We start from the raw sequence: 17,137 nt of genomic DNA, 5'->3' as shown, positions 1-17,137 counted from the left end.
GAAACTCCAATACTTTGGCTACCTCATGCAAAGAGTTGTCTCATTGGAAAAGGCCCTGATGCTGGGAGGCATTGGGGGCAGAAGGAGAAGGGGCAACAGAGGATGAGATGGCTGGATGGCATCACCGACTCGATGGACATGAGTTTGGGTGAACTCCAGGAGTTGGTGATGGACAGGGAGGCCTGGCGTGCTGTGGCTCATGGGGTCGCAAAGTGTTGGACACGACTGAGCAATTGAACGAGCTGAACTGAGGCCCATCATTGTTCTTTCCTTAAGTGGTGTCCTGCTCTTTTGACCCCATGGACTGTAGCGTAACAGGCTTCCCTGTCCTGCACTATCTCCTGGAGTTTGCTCAAACAAATGTCCATTAAGTCAATGATACTATCTAACCATCTCATCCTCTGCAGCTCCCTTCTCCTCCTGCCCTCAGTCTTTCCCCACATCAGGGTCTTTTCCAATGAGTCGGCTCTTCACATCAGGTGACCAAAGTATTGGAGTTTCAGCTTCAGCATCAGTCCTTCCAATGAATATTCAGGGTTGATTTATTTTGGGATTGACTGTTTTGATCTTTGTTTTCCAGTGGACTCTCAAGAGTATTCTCCAGCATCACAATTTGAGAAAATATATTTTCCAGACTCAGCCTTCTTGATGGTCCTACTGTCACATCGATACATGACTACTGGAAAAAACATTACTTGGCTATGCAGACCTTTGTTGGCAATGTGACATCTCTGCTTTTTAATATGCTCTCTAGGTTTGTCATAGCTTTTTTTCCTAGGAGCAAGTTTCTTTTAATTTTGTGGCTGCAGTCACTGTCCAAAGGGATTCTGGAGCCCAGGCAAATAAAATCTGTCACTGTTTCCTCTTATTCCCCACCGATTTTCCATGGAGTGATGGCACCAGATGACAAGATCTTAGTTTTTTGAATGTTGAGTTTAGAAAGTATTTTACCACTCAATGAGATTTAAACAAGAATATAAAAATTACAAAATTACAGTTACTGACCTCATGAAATTTGAAACTTCATATTAAGGAGGTCTAATATCTATCATAATGAAACACAATATGAAAATAAAACTGGAGTGAAATCAGAGAGACATACTGTGGCCACCTGATGTGAACAGCCAACTCATTGGAAAATACCATGATGCTGGGAGAGATTGAAGGCAGGAAAAGTAGGAGAAAACAGAGGATGAGATGGTAGGATGGCATCACCAATTCAAGCGACATGTGTTTGAGCAAAGTCCGGGAGATAGAGAAGGACAGGGAAGCCTCACGTGCTGAGTTCATGTGGTCACAAACAGTTGAACATGACTGAGTGACTGAACAACAACAGAGAGAAATAGAAATTTGAAAGGGTCTCCTAATGGATTCAGAATAGAGAACATTAGTTGCAACATCTTGGAATTTTTATTAATTTCAAATAATATTCTCTATTACTTATTAGTTCTGACCTAATCTCCAAAGAATCCATCTCTCAGAGTCTGATTAATATATTTGTTGGAAAACAAGTTACTGAGACCTATTATGAAAGGATCAATTAAGGTTAGAGGTTTCTCTATTAAATATATTATAGATAATTAAGAATTGGGGAATTCCTTGGCAGTCCAAATAACTGATATACCATCATAATATTGACTCTGTTCATATATGTTTTTCACAGTCTAAACTTTTTTTTCAGGGCAAATTTGACATCCCTATTCCGTAGGCTATAGATCAGGGGATTTAGCATGGGCACAATGATGGTATAAAACACAGAGGACACTTTCCCTTGGTCCATGGAGCTGACTGATGATGGCTGTAGGTACATGAATGCAGCAGATCCATAAAAAATAGCAACAGCAGCAATGTGAGAACTGCAGGTGCTGAAGGCTTTGGACCTGCCCTCCATGGAGTGGATTTGGAGGATGCTGGAAATGATGAAGATGTAGGAAGCAAGAATAACTAGAGCAGGAGTCAAAATGTTGAATGCACTCAAAACTATAACCAATAATTCATTGACATAGATGCTGGAACAGGATAGCTCCAAGAGTGGAAAGAGATCACAGAAATAATGGTTAACGATATTGGTCTTGCAGAAAAAGAGTCTCAACATAAATCCTGTATGGATTGTGGATCCAGTGATGCCCAAAATATAAACTCCCACTGTGAGGCAGAAGCAGATGTAATAAGACATGGTGATGTTGTAAAGCAAGGGGTTGCAGATGGCAACATAGCGGTCATATGCCATTGCAGCCAACATGTGACTTTCTGCAATAGCAAAAATGATGAAGAAATAAAGTTGAGTCATGCATTCAGGATAGGAGATAATATTCTTCTCTGTCACAAAGTTCACCAGCATTTTGGGGGTAATTATAGTCGACTGACAGAGATCAATAAAGGACAAGTTGGTGAGGAAATAGTACATGGGGGTGTACAGGTGGGAACTGAGCCCAATCAGTGTGATCATGCCCAGGTTCCCCACCACTGTGACCACATAGATTCCTAGGAAGAGGAGGAAAAGGTGCAGCTGGAGTTGTGGCTGTTCTGTGAGCCCAGCGAGGATAAACTCAGTCACTGAGGAGTGATTTCCGGGGTCCATTTTCTTCTCAGTCCCTTCTATATTTAAAGAGAAAATGAGAATATTTTATGCCTGTGTGTGCATGTGTGTGAGTGTCTATGTACACGTGTGTACGTGTGAGTGGGTGTTGGGGAGAGTAATTCTGGGTAAGTCGTTGTTCAGTCTCTCACCAAAGAAGACTCATAATGCAGTGATCTCCTGAGACAATGATGTTAGTTGAACCAGAGAAAAAAATAAAATTAAAATTAATTATTTTGTAATTAAGATACTTCATAACATTTTAAGAGAAAATACCAATTTCTAGATTTTTAAAATCAGAGTGAATATTACTATTGTTACTTCTGAAGACTTTTTCTTTCTTTCCATATTCTTTACATATGTATTAATAATACTCATGTAAAATGCACAGTATTTTTATTTCACTCAGAATATATAAGTAGTGTGTGCTTTCTCTAGTAAATTAACATATAATTCATAAATATGAAAAATAATTGTATTAATTTCAGATATTTTCTGCACTAGAATCATAACTCAAAATATCTGAAGGACTGGGGAACTATCTGTATCATTTCACCTGAGGTCTATTTCTTTAATGTCCCAACGTCCTTCTCCCTGGACTATGACCCCAGGGGACAGAAACATAACTGCATGGCAGACATCATCCTTATACCTCAATAGGTTTTCCAGACTCAAGAACCTTCCTCCTTTATTCTAATTTTGATAACTGGGAGTCAGAATATAATGACCCCAATATAGGTCATGTATGCCACCACTGTGACCAGGGGATCAGTGTACAAAGTTTAGTTCCTGGAATTTGCACTTCATGGTTGATGGAAAAGATGAGAATACTATAATCCCACTCCCCCCACCCCAAATATGAGAAGCATTTCTGAACACAAATACTAGGTCCTGTTTATTCTGGTCTTTTTTATTAATATAATCCTATATTTTGCAGATGCTCTCTATGGAATTCAAAGATGATAGAGATGTGGATTAGTAGAGCACATGCAAAATACAATTAGAAATTTTAATGTAAACTCAGTATTTGTCAACTGTGGAATGTGTTCTTTGTTTAAAGACCAACTCACTTTTAGTTTACATTTGTATAGATAATGAGTAGATTCTAGAAAATGGAAATTCATAATCTTACTTAAAACTCAAACAATAGTTTTTCATTAAAGATGCAATACTTTATCTGATAGAGAAAAACTGGAAAACTAGTAAACTAGTAAAATGATCTAAACTCTGCCATATTAGAATGGTTAGACTAAGCATGTTTTTCTAGCAAAATTAAAACCCGTGTGACACCTGACAGGTATCGTTCAACATGTTGGTTTTTCCAAGAGTTATTGGGCTCATTTTATATGTCACCAATAGAATGAAGTAAAAATAATTGCTTAAAACTACTGGAGAAATATTTGGTTTCACAACAAAACAAACACTCCAACTACCAAAATACCCAGGTCTTTCAGGGAAAATGTTGATTTCATCTTAAATAAATAATTACTTAGCAGGAATTATTAATAACAGTAAGCACCTGATGCTTGGATTAAATAATCTTTAACATCTCAGTTTCACTGTTTCATGATTTTATAATTCTTAAAAAATCTGCCTGCAATGCAGGAGACAGAGGAGAATCCCTCTGTCTCAAACCAGGAATCACAGGTTTGATCCCTGTGTTGGGAAGATTCCCCTGGAGGAGGAAATGGCAACCCACTCCAGTATTCTTACCTGGAGAATCCCATGGACAGAGGAGTCTGGCGGGTTATTGTCTATGAGGTCACAAAGAGTTGGACATGACTTAGTGACTAAACACTCACACATAAGCCCTGATAGCAAGTTAGAATTAGTGGACTGAAGAGTCCATGAACTTCATACTTACCACAAGACCTTGAGATAATCAGATCTGCTCTCCAATTCTGAAAAAGCAAAAATCCGTTTCATGTGAAAATTAAGTAAAATGATTCTCACAAGGAGCTTAGCCCAGTCCCTGGCTCTTGGTAAGAAAATGTCAGTGTTATTTTACTGTTAACCTATTCAGCTTCTCCCTATAATATGCTTTATTTGACCAGCATTTTTATTCTTTAATCATGGCCAGAATTTTAAGTTTTCTTATCCTTAGAACATCTTCTTGTTGCTCCTTTCTACATTAATAGATATAGTAATATAGAGATTTGAAATATTTTACTGAATATTAACTTCTTAAATTATGAATATTTTCCATGGTCTCCAAATAAAGTCAAGCCAAATTATTTGTCATTTCTAGATTCACATCATCTGACAAGAAAAATTTTCTTTTTGATGTTCCAACAGGTATCACAAGTTTTATTTCACAAAAGAACATAATAAGCTCTCATTTTTGACTCATCAAATTCCTTTAACTCGTCTCACTCTATGCCCTTTATCTTATAAAATGTATTTGATTTTGAAGACCCTTTAGTTAAGGACTTTAACAGTGGAAGCCCAAGTTAATAATAAAATTTTCTATGTGCCCATGAATATATTTTTATATTATATTTAGTACATAAATAAATCTGCATCAATTATTATGGCTTATTTATTGATTTTTCTTCAGCACTAGAGTGTTTTGTTTACTCAATACAGTGTTTGGCATGGTGCCTTACATACAGCAAGCATCAATAAACATGAGCTTTTAATAAAAATCATTTGAAAGATGCTTAGCTACATGTTAATATAGACTCCACATAAGTGAACAAAATTCTCACACTATCTCTGTCAAAGTGAGTAGAGAAGGAAGTGTTGGTCACAATTTTATTCAGCCAGGGACAGGAAAGTGTCCTTGCTCATAAGGTAGTCTTTGCTCATTTGCTCTTGTTTAGTCACTCGGTCATGTCTGATTCTTTGCAAGGACTACAGCATGGACTGTACATGCCAGGTTTGTACAGTCCGTAGACTGTAGCATGCTAGGCTTCCCTGTCCTTCACCATCTCCCAGAGTTGCACAAACTCATGTCCATTGAATCAGTGATGCTATTCAACCATCTCCTCCTCTCCTTGCTCATAATGTAGTGTGAATATTTGAGTGAGGACAGATAGCTATTTAAAAAAGGAAGAAAGAACACCTTTCCGCATTTGTAATTGCACTTGGAGGCAGCCCCAGAGGGCTTCCCAGGTGGTGCTAGTGGTAAGGAACCTGCCTGCCAACGCAAGTAGATGTAAGAGATGCAGGTTCTATCCCTGGGTTGGGAAGATCCCCTAGAGGAGGGCATGGCAGCCCACTCCAGTATTCTTGTCTGGAGGACCCCATGGGCAGAGGAGCCTGGTGGGCTACAGTCCATGGGGTCACAAAAAGTTGGACACAACTGAAGTGATTTAGCACAGAGCCACAGTTGAAGATCTAAAATCATAAAAGTCAGGGCTGGGATTCAGACACACAGTTCTTGTTCCCTGAAATTTCAGAGTTATATGTTTCTCCCCAGTGTCTCTGAAGGGTGGGATCTGATGTTGCTGGTGGATAGTTCTGAATACTAACCTTGCAGGGCTGTTAGGTGTTGAGGTATCACAGCCTAATAGCCTCCATGGTAATGATATGTCACTGGTCCTGACCTCTGATGAAAGTAACGGCTCTCAGTAAAGATTGGTTCATTTGAATGATAATTTTATACTCTGCATATTGATTCTTAGAGTCTAATTAGGAAAAATGAGAGTGAACTCCCATTAGGTTCATATCTCATAAGTATCAACTCTTGGGAAAAAAAGCAATTAGAATTTTGCTTTTCCCCCTTTGGCCCTCATGTGTTTAATAGTGTCATGTAGCTGTGATTCAGTGCTCTTGTTGGATTCTGTATTGTAAACAAGGATGTGACAGACCAAGTTTGTTAGAGCACCAGTGAATTTCATGTCCACCTATCAATGAAGTAATTTCCCACTAGGTGAAAATGAGAAAATCGAGGGAAACAAACTTTATAAGTAAGATGTGAAAGCCTTTTTTTTTTTCTTTTTCATGTACAATACTAATTGTGCTTAAATATTATGATGTATTCAGAAAGCAAAAATACTTGTATTATTTTAGTATCCGTGAGGAACTGGGAGTGTACCTGGTAATAGAGTGATCAGAAATGCATGGAGAATTAAATACTAGTATTTAGTTTAGAAAGGTGTGTAAGACTGAAAAAGGAGAATGGAGTCAAGAAGTCATTTCAGGATGGAAAAGCAGCATGCCACAGTCATAGGGATGAACCCAGCAATGTTGAGATCTTACAGAACTACCTGGAACAACTTAACAGCTTTGTAGTAGATACTAACAGTTATGAAAATAGTAGTATATTTTAATTATGCCCTACACATTTTATTTTAACCAATTTCATATTGTCATCCTCCTCAGATGCACTGTTAAATTCAAATGTTGACTCTAGATGCAACAACATACAGTTGTTTAGGACTAAATGTAAATATTGAAAAAGTGCAGGAGATTGCTGGTTATTCCTAATTTTCCTTCTCCCATTTTTCCTCAATAATAAATTCCCCGAATCTTAGTTGGGTGCATGGCTATCTAAACACCTTGGTATTTTCTTTTTTAAAAAATAATTTATTTAATTGGAGGCTAATTACTTTACAATATTGTGGTGGTTTTTGCCAAACATTGACATGAATCAGCCAGGGGCACACATGTGTTCCTCATCCTGAACCCCTCCCCCACCTCCCTCCCCATCCCATCCCTCTGGGTCATCCCAGTGCACCAGCCCTGAGCACCCTGTCTCATGCAATGAACCTGGACTGGTGATCTATTTCACATATGGTAATATACATGTTTCAATGCTATTCTCTCAAAGCATCCCACCCTCACCTTCTCCCACAGAGTCCAAAAACTGTTCTTTATATCTGTGTCTCTTCTGTCTCGCATACAGGGCTATCGTTACCATCTTTCTAAATTCCATATATATGCGTTAGTGTACTGTATTGGTGTTTTTCTTTCTGACTTGCTTCACTCTGTTTAGTAGGTATATTCTTAGCCTTTCTTCCAGCTAAGCTTGATTGCCTGGCCAAATTTCACCAAAGGGAAATAGGAAGAGGTAAGTTCTGTCACTTCAAGTGGTGGTCTTCAAGTTAGGGGACGTTTCCTTTCCTTCCACATCTTTTCTTCTGATGGTTGAGGGATTAAGATGCAAGATCTATCTGGAGCTATTGTCTGAGACCAAGAGATAGATAGAAGCTAGGTGTTGTAGTAGATCACAATTTAAAAGAAGTTTATGTTCCACAGTGTGCCACTGAACCAGTCCTGAAGATCTTTAAGGCACCATGGTGCATGTGTGTGTGTGGGACTGCGTGTGATGTACAGTGAAAACTAATTGCAGCTAAGTTTAATTGCAATTAATTTTGAAAATAAAAAGAAATGCAAACTAAAGATCCTGGAGCATGCTAATTGTACATCAAGAACAGGTTGTTTTTTTTTTCCTTATTTTTTTTTTAAGAAATTAATATAGGGTTGAATCCAAGTTAATGAGAATAAATTCTGTATGGAACATTATTTAAGTCCATCAGAGTGCCTACTTTAGAATGCATTTACTCAGTCATGCTGTTTCCAATTACTAAAACATTTGAAAATATCTCCTGCCATAATAATGTTTAACAAATCTTATGTATTCATTAAAATCTTTCTCGTTTGTAGTAGATCTCCAAGTCCTTGATTTCTATTTTTTGTGTTTTGGAAGTACTCTGATATCTATTCTAATATGTTAATACCACATCTTCCACTAGTTCTCAGATTGAGATCCATAACCCTGCAGATCCATAGAAAATTCCTAAGGAGGCTTTAAATTTTTACCTTTCTTAGTACTTTTAAAGTTTGTGTGTGTTGGGACTTCCCTGGTGACTCAGACAGTAAAGAATCTCCTGCAAAGCAGGAAACCCAGGTTCAATTCCTGGGTCAGGAACATCCCCTGGAGAAGGAAATGGCAACCCACTCCAGTATTCTTGCCTGGAGAATTCCATGGACAGAAGACCTGGTGGGCTACAGTCCACGGGGTCACAAAGAGTTGGACAGGACCGAGTGACACACACATTCACATTTTAAATTTTGTAACACTTTTTAAAGTTTTAAATATTTATAAATGCTTGAAAACACAAAAAATTTTCATAGTCATTTTCATATATCAAACATCAATGTAAGAAATTTACTAGCTGTTTTTCGATTAACGTGTGGTGTACTAAAATAGAAATACACATGGGTGCTCTGGTTCAAAGAAATAACATACGGAACTCACATTCTCCCATGGATACAATGAATTTAGAGCTACATAGAAAATAATTTCCTGTGGGGTGGTTTTTTGGGGAGAGGAGGACTAGTTGATCAATTCTTACACATTGGGCAAACAAGAAAAGGCCACACTGAAGTGGATTTGAGAGGCTGAGACACAATCTTGTCATAAACCACAGCTCGCTGCAACAAACCACAGTCAGCATACTCAGAACCCTGAGCTTCTGCTTGACGAGCTAACAGCTTGAACCCCACATCTGGCACTACAACTGTTGAGACCTGAACCAAATAGAGAAGTCCACAAAACATTTAGCAGGAAAGTGAGCAGGGCTTGTGATCATGAGACCCACAGTGCTATAGTGACATGAGAAACAGTTCTTTAAAAAGAAGTTCAATTTTTTGGTCTGCTGGGCCTTCATTGTTGCCTGCAGGTTCAGTAGTTGTGGTGCACAGGTTTCTCTAGCTGCAGCATTTGGGCTTTGTTGCCCTATGGCACGTGGGAATCTTAGGTCCCTGAGTAGGGATTGAATCCGTGTCCCCTGCATTGGAAGGCAGATCCTGAACCACTGGACCACCAGGAACATCCCGGAGAAACCACTCTTAAAACTCACATTCAGGCAGACTGAGCCACCCCAGAGCTCAGCTCAAGGCAACTCACTTTTAGAAAAGCACCTGGGCTTTTTGTGAAAGAGGCTTTTTTGCTTATTTTTAAGCATAGGCAAGAGGAATAGGCATCTAAGGAGACACACATTGAGAGCTTATTGAAATACTCTCTGGGATATAGGCAACAGGGCAGAAGGTCTGCACTCTCCCTGTCCCTCACTCGAGCTTCCAGTTATCTCCTGGAAGGGAGATCATACTCTTTTGTGTCAGATCATACCTGACTTTTGTGGTTGTGGCTCAGAGGACTGTTCATTGGAAGGACTGATGTTGAAACTGAAACTCCAATACTCTGGCCGCCTGATGCAAAGAGCCTACTCATTGGAAAAGACCCTGAGGCTGGGATTAAAGGCAAGAGGAGAATGGGACAACAGAGGATGAAATGGTTGGATGGCATCACCGACTCAATGGACATGAGTTGGAGCAAACTCAGGGCCATAGTGAAGGACAGGGAAGCCCGGTGTGCTGCAGTTCATGGGGTTGCAAAGAGTCAGACATGTCTTAGCAACTGAACAATAACAGCTCAGAGGACACCGCTAGGTCACCTGGCTGTGGTCATCAACCAGGCTCATACAGTTGAATCTCAGGATTAAACTGATAGAGAAAGAGCTCAGAAATGGGAAGAATTTAACCAGGTCTTTAATAAATAATTTATAAAAAAGTACTAAGAGATATAAGAGCCATTGTTTTAATTCTATCAGTGCATCTGTACTTGTTATATCAGATAAGATAGCACACTAGCCAAAGAGCATCAATCTGGCAAATAAGATGATTTGAATTGGGAAGAGACAGAAAACACTGAGTATTTAGAATATCATGCAAATTCATAGGTACAAGATGTTAAATGAGACACAATAAAACAATGTAGGAGAAAAGATATTTCAAAGAAACAACTGACATGAAATGGTGATTATTTGTAAGTTATAGGAGGAAAGAGCATGAACCATATGACAGTGATACAGCTTAGCTGGGATGTTGGCTTTCATGAGCGTCTGCTTTCATAAATAGCTATTTCTTGTCTAAAGATAAGACAATATTGTTGAGGCTGTTTTATAAAATTACTGCTACATATTGCTTTATTATATCAAGTATAACAGTTGAATCTCTAATGTGTGCTCAGTTGCTCAGTCATGTCCAACTCTTTGCAGCCCCAAGGACTGTAACCTGCCAGACTCCTCTCTCCATGGAATTTTGCAAGCAAGAATACTGGAGTGGGTTGCCATTTCCTACTCCAGGGGATCTCCCCTAACCAGGGATCAAAACTTCATATCTGTGTCTCCTGCATTGGCAGGCATATTCTTTACCAATAGCATCACCTGGAAAGCCCCAAGTCTCTGAGACTCAAATGACTCTTTTTCTTTTTCTTTGATGAAGTCAGGTTTGAATATTTTTGATTATTTTCATGATATCAGAAGAAATAAATAGGAAAAAAGTATGAAAGAGATCTGGAGGAAAGAAACTCAGTCTTATAGGGAACTGAGGTTGCTTTATGTATAGAAGAAAATTCCTAGGGAGGCTTTAGATCTGCCCACAATTACCTGGGGCCAAAATATAACTCTGAGTACAATCATGGGTTCTGGAGCCAAACCCTCCACATCCTATCATTTGTTACGTTTGGGACCATGACATTTACTCATGGTCCCAAACTAAATGCCTTTCAATTTCATTTTCCTCCTAAGAGAAATAATAGTCTGATGTGCTTATATAATACTGTGAATATCAAATAAAGTTATCCATTTAAATTCTGGATATTGTGTTTTATACAAAATTATATGGATTACTATGATTAATGTCAAAATCTTCATCTTCTTCCTCTGTTTTTCTGCTGGTTTGGATTATCACTAAAAATAAAACTAAGACCACTTTATCTTCTGGAGTTTTTTTACTTTATTCATAATCACAGCCTATGATTTTACATATAAATATTACAATATAGGTTCAAGGAGTGGCCTGGATAAAATCTTGGAGATGTGTTATATAGGCAAGTATGATTGCTTTTTTCATATCCAATAAGCTTAATACATAATATATCTTAGTGAATCAAATGACTGATATGACATCATCATATTGTTTCTATTCATATACACTTTCCACTGTCTACAATTTTTTTCAGGGCGAATTTGACATCCCTATTTCGTAGACTATAGATCAGAGGGTTTAGCATGGGCACGATGATACTGTAAAACACAGAGGACACTTTCCCTTGGTCCATGGAGCTCACAGATGAAGGCTGCAGGTACATGAATGCTGCAGATCCATAGAAAACAGCAACAGCTGAGATGTGGGAACTGCAGGTGCTGAAGGCTTTGGACCTGCCCTCAGTGGAACGAATATGCAGGATGCTGGAGATGATGAAGACATATGAAGTGAGAATAGCTAAGGCAGGAGTCAGGAAGTTAAATGCACTCAAGAATATAACTAATAATTCATTGACATAGTTGCTGAAGCAGGAGAGCTCCAAAAGTGGGAAGAGATCACAGAAATAATGGTTAACCACCTTGTTTTTGCAGAAAAGGAGTCTCAACAAAAATCCTGTGTGAACTGTGGATCCAATGATTCCTAAAATATAAACTCCCATTGTGAGGAAGAGGCAGATGTGATAAGACATGGTGATGTTGTAAAGCAAGGGGTTGCAGATGGCAACATAGCGGTCATATGCCATTACAGCCAACATGTGACACTCTGCAATAGCAAAAGTGAGGAAGAAATAGAGCTGTGTCATGCATTCAGGGTAGGAGATGATCTTCTCTGTCACAAAGTTCATCAGCATTTTGGGGGTAATGACAGTGGAATGACAGAGATCAATAAAGGACAAATTGATGAGGAAATAGTACATGGGGGTGTGCAGGTGAGAACTGAGCCCTATCAGTGTGATCATGCCCAGGTTCCCCACCACCGTGACCACATAGATTCCTAGGAAGAGGAGGAAAAGGGGCAGCTGGAGTCGTGGTTGTTCTGTGAGCCCAGCAAGAATGAACTCAGTCACTGAGGAGTGGTTTCCAGGGTCCATTGTCCTCTCCAAGGTTCTAAGTTTAAAAACAAGAAAATGAGTGTATATGTGTAAGAAGACGTGGTCATGTGAGTGTATTTTATGAGGGGGAGGGACGGATTCTGTGGAGCTCATTATTTGATCCCTCATCAGACGACATACATAAAGCAGAAATCTCTTGTGTCTCTCCTGCTACTTGGGGACAAACGATGATTCTCGTTGAACCAGAGAAGGAAATATAAACTTCACAACCCTTAGAATTCAAACACTTCCTCACTTTTGAAGAGAAAACACCATTTATGGATTTTAAAAATCAGTCAGAATGAACATTGCTATTTTTATTTCTGAGGACCTTTTCTTTCTTCCCATATTCTATATGTGTATGTTATTCATACTCATTTAAATTAGCATAAGATTTTTATCTCACTTGAAATAAGTAATAATGGTGTATACTTCCTATAATTAACAGAAGATTCACTCCCCATGTGATCTTGTGTTTATTACATCTACTCTCCAACACTCTTAAAAACAAAAACACCAATATGCATTTTATGTGAAAATTAAGTTAAAAGATTCCCACAGGGAGTTTAGTGCAGTTACTTGCTCTTTGTAAGCAAATGTCATTTTGTTTTAACCTATTGAGTTTGTCCCTGTTATATCTTTCATTTGACTGATATTTTCATTTCTAAATGATGACCAGAGTTTTAAATTTTCTTTTCCTTAGCACATCTTCTTATTGCTCCTTTCTACATACATTAACACATACAGTAAAAATAGAGATTTTAATTATTTTATTTGCTATTAGCTTTCTAAATTATCAGTATTATTTATCAATTAACAGTATTTTCCATTGTCTCTAAATATATTCAAGTCAATTTGTTATTTAAAGATGTATGTCATCTGACATACATTAGGACCTTTTTTTAAGGTCCTAATAGCTGTCACATGGTTTAATTATTTAACAAAAAAGCATGGTGCACTGTCATTTTTGACTCATTAGATTCCTTTAGCTTTTTTCTCTTTATCCCCTTTATCCTGTGAACTAAGAGTCAATATCCTTAAGTTAAGAACTTAAATAGTGGAAGCCCCAGTTAATTAAACCATTTTCTATGTGCCCCAAAATACATTTTTTATCTGGTAAAGAATTAACCTATCAATGCAGGAGACACGGGTTCGATCACTGGGTCGGGAAGATCCCCAGGAGAAGGAAATGGCAACCCAGTTCAGTATTCTTGCCTGGGAAATCCCAAGGACAGAGAAGCCTGGAGGGCTATAGTCCATTGAATTACAAAGAGTCAGACACAACTGAGTGACAACAACTCAGACACAACAACTAGACAACAACAACATGTTACATTTAATGCCTACAAATCTGTATTTATTATTGAGAGTTATTTACTGGTTATTCTTCTGTACTAGATAATATTTGGCACCATGACTTACATAGAGTGAGAAGTTAACATAGACTTCATGGAAAAGGAAATGGCAACCCACTCCAGTATTCTTGCCTGCAAAATCCCATGGACAGAGGAACCTGGCATGCTGCTGTCCATCGGTCACAAAGAGTTGGACATGATAGCACCTAACCACCACCACCTCCTCCCCAAAACTTTAGAGCTATGGGTTTCTCCCCCAACTCTGAAGGTAAAAATGATTCTGATGATGGTGGTGGATAGTTCTGAGTACTAACCTTTCAGGATTTCTTGGTGTTGAGGGTCATAATCTAAAAGTCTCTGTTTTTGTGATTTTGCATCACTGGTCCTGACCTCTGGTGAAGCTGATGATCCTTAGCAAAGATGGTTGATATTAATGGTGATTTTATATTCTCAGTATTGACGCTAAGAGTCTGATGTGTAATAAGTAATGATTCTTACTTCCCTTTGGAACCTTATCCCACAAGTATCAACTCTTGGGAAAATTAGACAATTAGAATTTCTCTCTTTTCTCCATTGCATCTCAAGTGTTTAATATGGTCACATGGATGTGGTTCATTGCTCTTGTTAGATTACACATTGTAAGCAAGGATGTGATAGTTTTTAGAGCTCCAGTGAATTTCATGTCAAGTTAATTGAAAGTTCAAAATTTCAGGAAATTACAAAGACATACACTAAAGGAGTTTTCTAAAGTGATTTTTCACAAGGGAAATAATAGATAATGAGATAGCAACTTTTACATGTAAGCTTTAAAAGTTTCTGTTTTCATTTTCTCTATTCACTGTATTTATCTATCATGATACACCCATAAAACAAAAATGCTTTTAACATTTTAACTTGGGGACTGAATGCATCTGTTAGATAGTGCCATAATCCCATGAGTCCTAACAAGTCTAACAAGGAAAAATAATGACTTATTTTTCTCTAATATTATAAGAAGTATGTTGAGAAACAATATAGAGATACATGTGTTATCGAGATTATTTTAATTCTACATAAATTCTGAATTGTATTTGCTAGGAAATAAAAATTGTATATAATGTCTTTATTCAAAATACTTGTTAAATGTTATATCATTTTGAGGGAAAATTTAGTATGAAATGTGTTGATAAAGTTTACTTTTTCAGCTTTGAGATATAATTGACATGTAACATTGTATAAGCTTACTATATACAATTGATTTGATACAATTTAATATTGCAAATTGATTTCCACTATGGTTTTAGCCAGCACATCCATCATGTCACATAGTCACCATTTCCATTTTATGGTAAAAATATTTAAGATTTACTCTACTAGAAACATATAAAATGGACTTCCCTGGTGATCCAGTGGTTAAGACTCTGCACTTCCACTTCAAGGGGCTCAAGTTTAATCCCTAGTTAGGGAACTAAAATCTCACATGCCATATGGCCAAAAAAATTAAAAAAAAATTAAATTAAAAAAAAGAAACATATAATACAATATATTAACTGTAGTCATTATTCTCTATATTAGATCCCCAGAGCTATTTATCTTACAACTGGAAGTTTGTGCTTTTTGACCTGCATCTCCTTATACTCCAATTGACCATCTGGTAAAAACCATTCTACTTTTGGTTTCTATGAGACCAGATTTGTCAGATTCCACATACAAGTGATATTATATGGTATTTGTCTTACTTTGTTTAACTTATTTCACTTAACCTAATGTCTCTGGGTCATTCCATGTTGTTTCAAATGACAGGATTGATTTCTTTCTCATGGCTCAATAATATTCCATTGTGTATATATCCCACATACCTTAGGCTATTTCTGTATATTGGCTAATCAAAGTTTGAAAGGCTTTAAATTATTTTTGGGTATCAAATTTTAATCTGATTTTTAAGGTATTTTTGCAAATTTCTGTGAAAAAAGGGTAGCATAAACATAGGATAGAATAATCCATAAAAACATAGGAAAATGTTGCTCATCAATAATTATCAGACCTTAGAACAATAAATATGGTACAATGTAACATAAAAAATTTTCCTTAACTTTCTGATAACTTTTATAGAATACTCACAAGCATTCTTTAATGATAAGGAGTACCATAAAAGACATCATTATTGCAGTATGTGTGAGGAACCAGAAATGTGCTAGATAATAGTGTGGAGTGGTCAGAAATACATGGACAATTGAAAACTTGCATTCATTATTGAAAGGTGTTTATAACTGAAAGGTGTGAAAAACTGGAAAAGAAGAATGGATTCAAGAAGCTATGTCAGGACTGGAAAGCAGCAAGAATGAAGTGGCAAGAATAAACTGCATTGCTGAGATATTATAGGAACTATTCCACCCAGCAGGACAAACAGTTTTCTGGCAGATCCTAATAGCTATGAAATATTAATATATTTTGCATGTTATGCATGCCATTTTAATCACAGTTCACATTATTATTCTTTTAGATACAAAGCCAAATTCAAATGTTAACTCTAGAGAGAACAACACACAGCTTTCTAGGACTAAATACAAATGCTGAAAAGAGTGGAAGACACTATTAGTTATTCCTAATTTTCTCTTTCTTCCTCAATAATAAATGCCTTGATTCTTTGTTGGGCAGGTGGCTACATAGATACCATGGTATTGCTTAGCCCTGCTTATAGCCACCTTGGACTATATGACTGGGTCACACCAAAGGGAAATAGGAGGGGGTGAGGTCTGTCACTTCAGGCAGTTGTCTTCAAGTTGGGGGACATTCTCTCCTTCCCTGTCTTTAGTTCTGATGGCTGAGGGTTAGAGATGAAGGATGAATCTGGAACTATTGTCTGAGGCCAAATGATGGATGGAAGCTAGATGTTGAAGCAGAGCAGCAATTGGTAAGCAGCTTATGTCCCCAGTGAGCCACTGAAGCTGTCCTGAGTCACCTCTAGGTGTACGTACCATAGTATGTATGTGCTTCTGTGTGTGTGATGAACAGTCACACCTAACTGTGACTAAAACAGAAGATATAAAGTAATTTTCTGAAACCCACTCCTGTGACATCCTTGAAAATGCTAATTGTACATGAGGAATTGTACAGTTTTTAGAAATTAATATATGCTTGTATGAGAATTAATGAAAGACAAACTCTGTATGAGAGCTTTATCCAAGCTTATCATAGTGCCTAGTGTTAGAATATATTTATTGTATCATGTTCTTTCCATTATTAAAACAGTGTGCCCATCTGTACTGGTATCTAAAAAATCCTATGTATTTGTTAATTTTTGTCTCATCTGTAGTAGTTCTTCTTCGAATTCTTTACCTCTCATTTTTGTGGTAA

General features: G+C 37.5%; 2 protein-coding genes and 1 long non-coding RNA gene across 3 annotated transcripts; 1 reads left to right on the top strand and 2 right to left on the bottom strand.

Annotated features, from left to right (window-relative positions):
* Positions 1-1,657: 1,657 nt before the first annotated feature.
* LOC104980654 (olfactory receptor 8G2-like) lies at positions 1,658-2,581 on the bottom strand. The gene has a single exon (XM_010829412.1). It carries the CDS (start codon positions 2,579-2,581, stop codon positions 1,658-1,660), a length of 924 nt encoding a protein of 307 aa, XP_010827714.1.
* Positions 2,582-4,391: 1,810 nt separating this feature from the next.
* On the top strand, positions 4,392-8,188 carry LOC104980653. Its single transcript, XR_824290.1, has 2 exons — positions 4,392-4,560; positions 7,545-8,188. It is a non-coding gene; the product is annotated as an uncharacterized LOC104980653 (long non-coding RNA).
* A 3,325-nt stretch (positions 8,189-11,513) lies between these two features.
* Positions 11,514-12,446, bottom strand: LOC104980652 (olfactory receptor 8G2-like). The gene has a single exon (XM_010829410.1). The coding sequence runs from the start codon at positions 12,444-12,446 to the stop codon at positions 11,514-11,516; it is 933 nt and encodes a 310-aa protein (XP_010827712.1).
* Positions 12,447-17,137: the final 4,691 nt, after the last annotated feature.

This window comes from Bison bison, unplaced genomic scaffold (assembly GCF_000754665.1).
Source record: "Bison bison bison isolate TAMUID 2011002044 unplaced genomic scaffold, Bison_UMD1.0 scf7180017864506, whole genome shotgun sequence".
NCBI classification, from domain to species: domain Eukaryota; kingdom Metazoa; phylum Chordata; class Mammalia; order Artiodactyla; family Bovidae; genus Bison; species Bison bison.
The sequence above is the reverse complement of the archived record's forward strand: the minus strand, read 5'-3'. Positions and strand labels throughout refer to the sequence as shown.

Coding starts and splice junctions, on each gene's coding strand:
- LOC104980654 (XM_010829412.1), bottom strand. CDS start 2,581: ATGGACCCCGGAAATCACTCCTCAGTGACTGAGTTTATCCTCGCTGGG.
- LOC104980652 (XM_010829410.1), bottom strand. CDS start 12,446: ATGGACCCTGGAAACCACTCCTCAGTGACTGAGTTCATTCTTGCTGGG.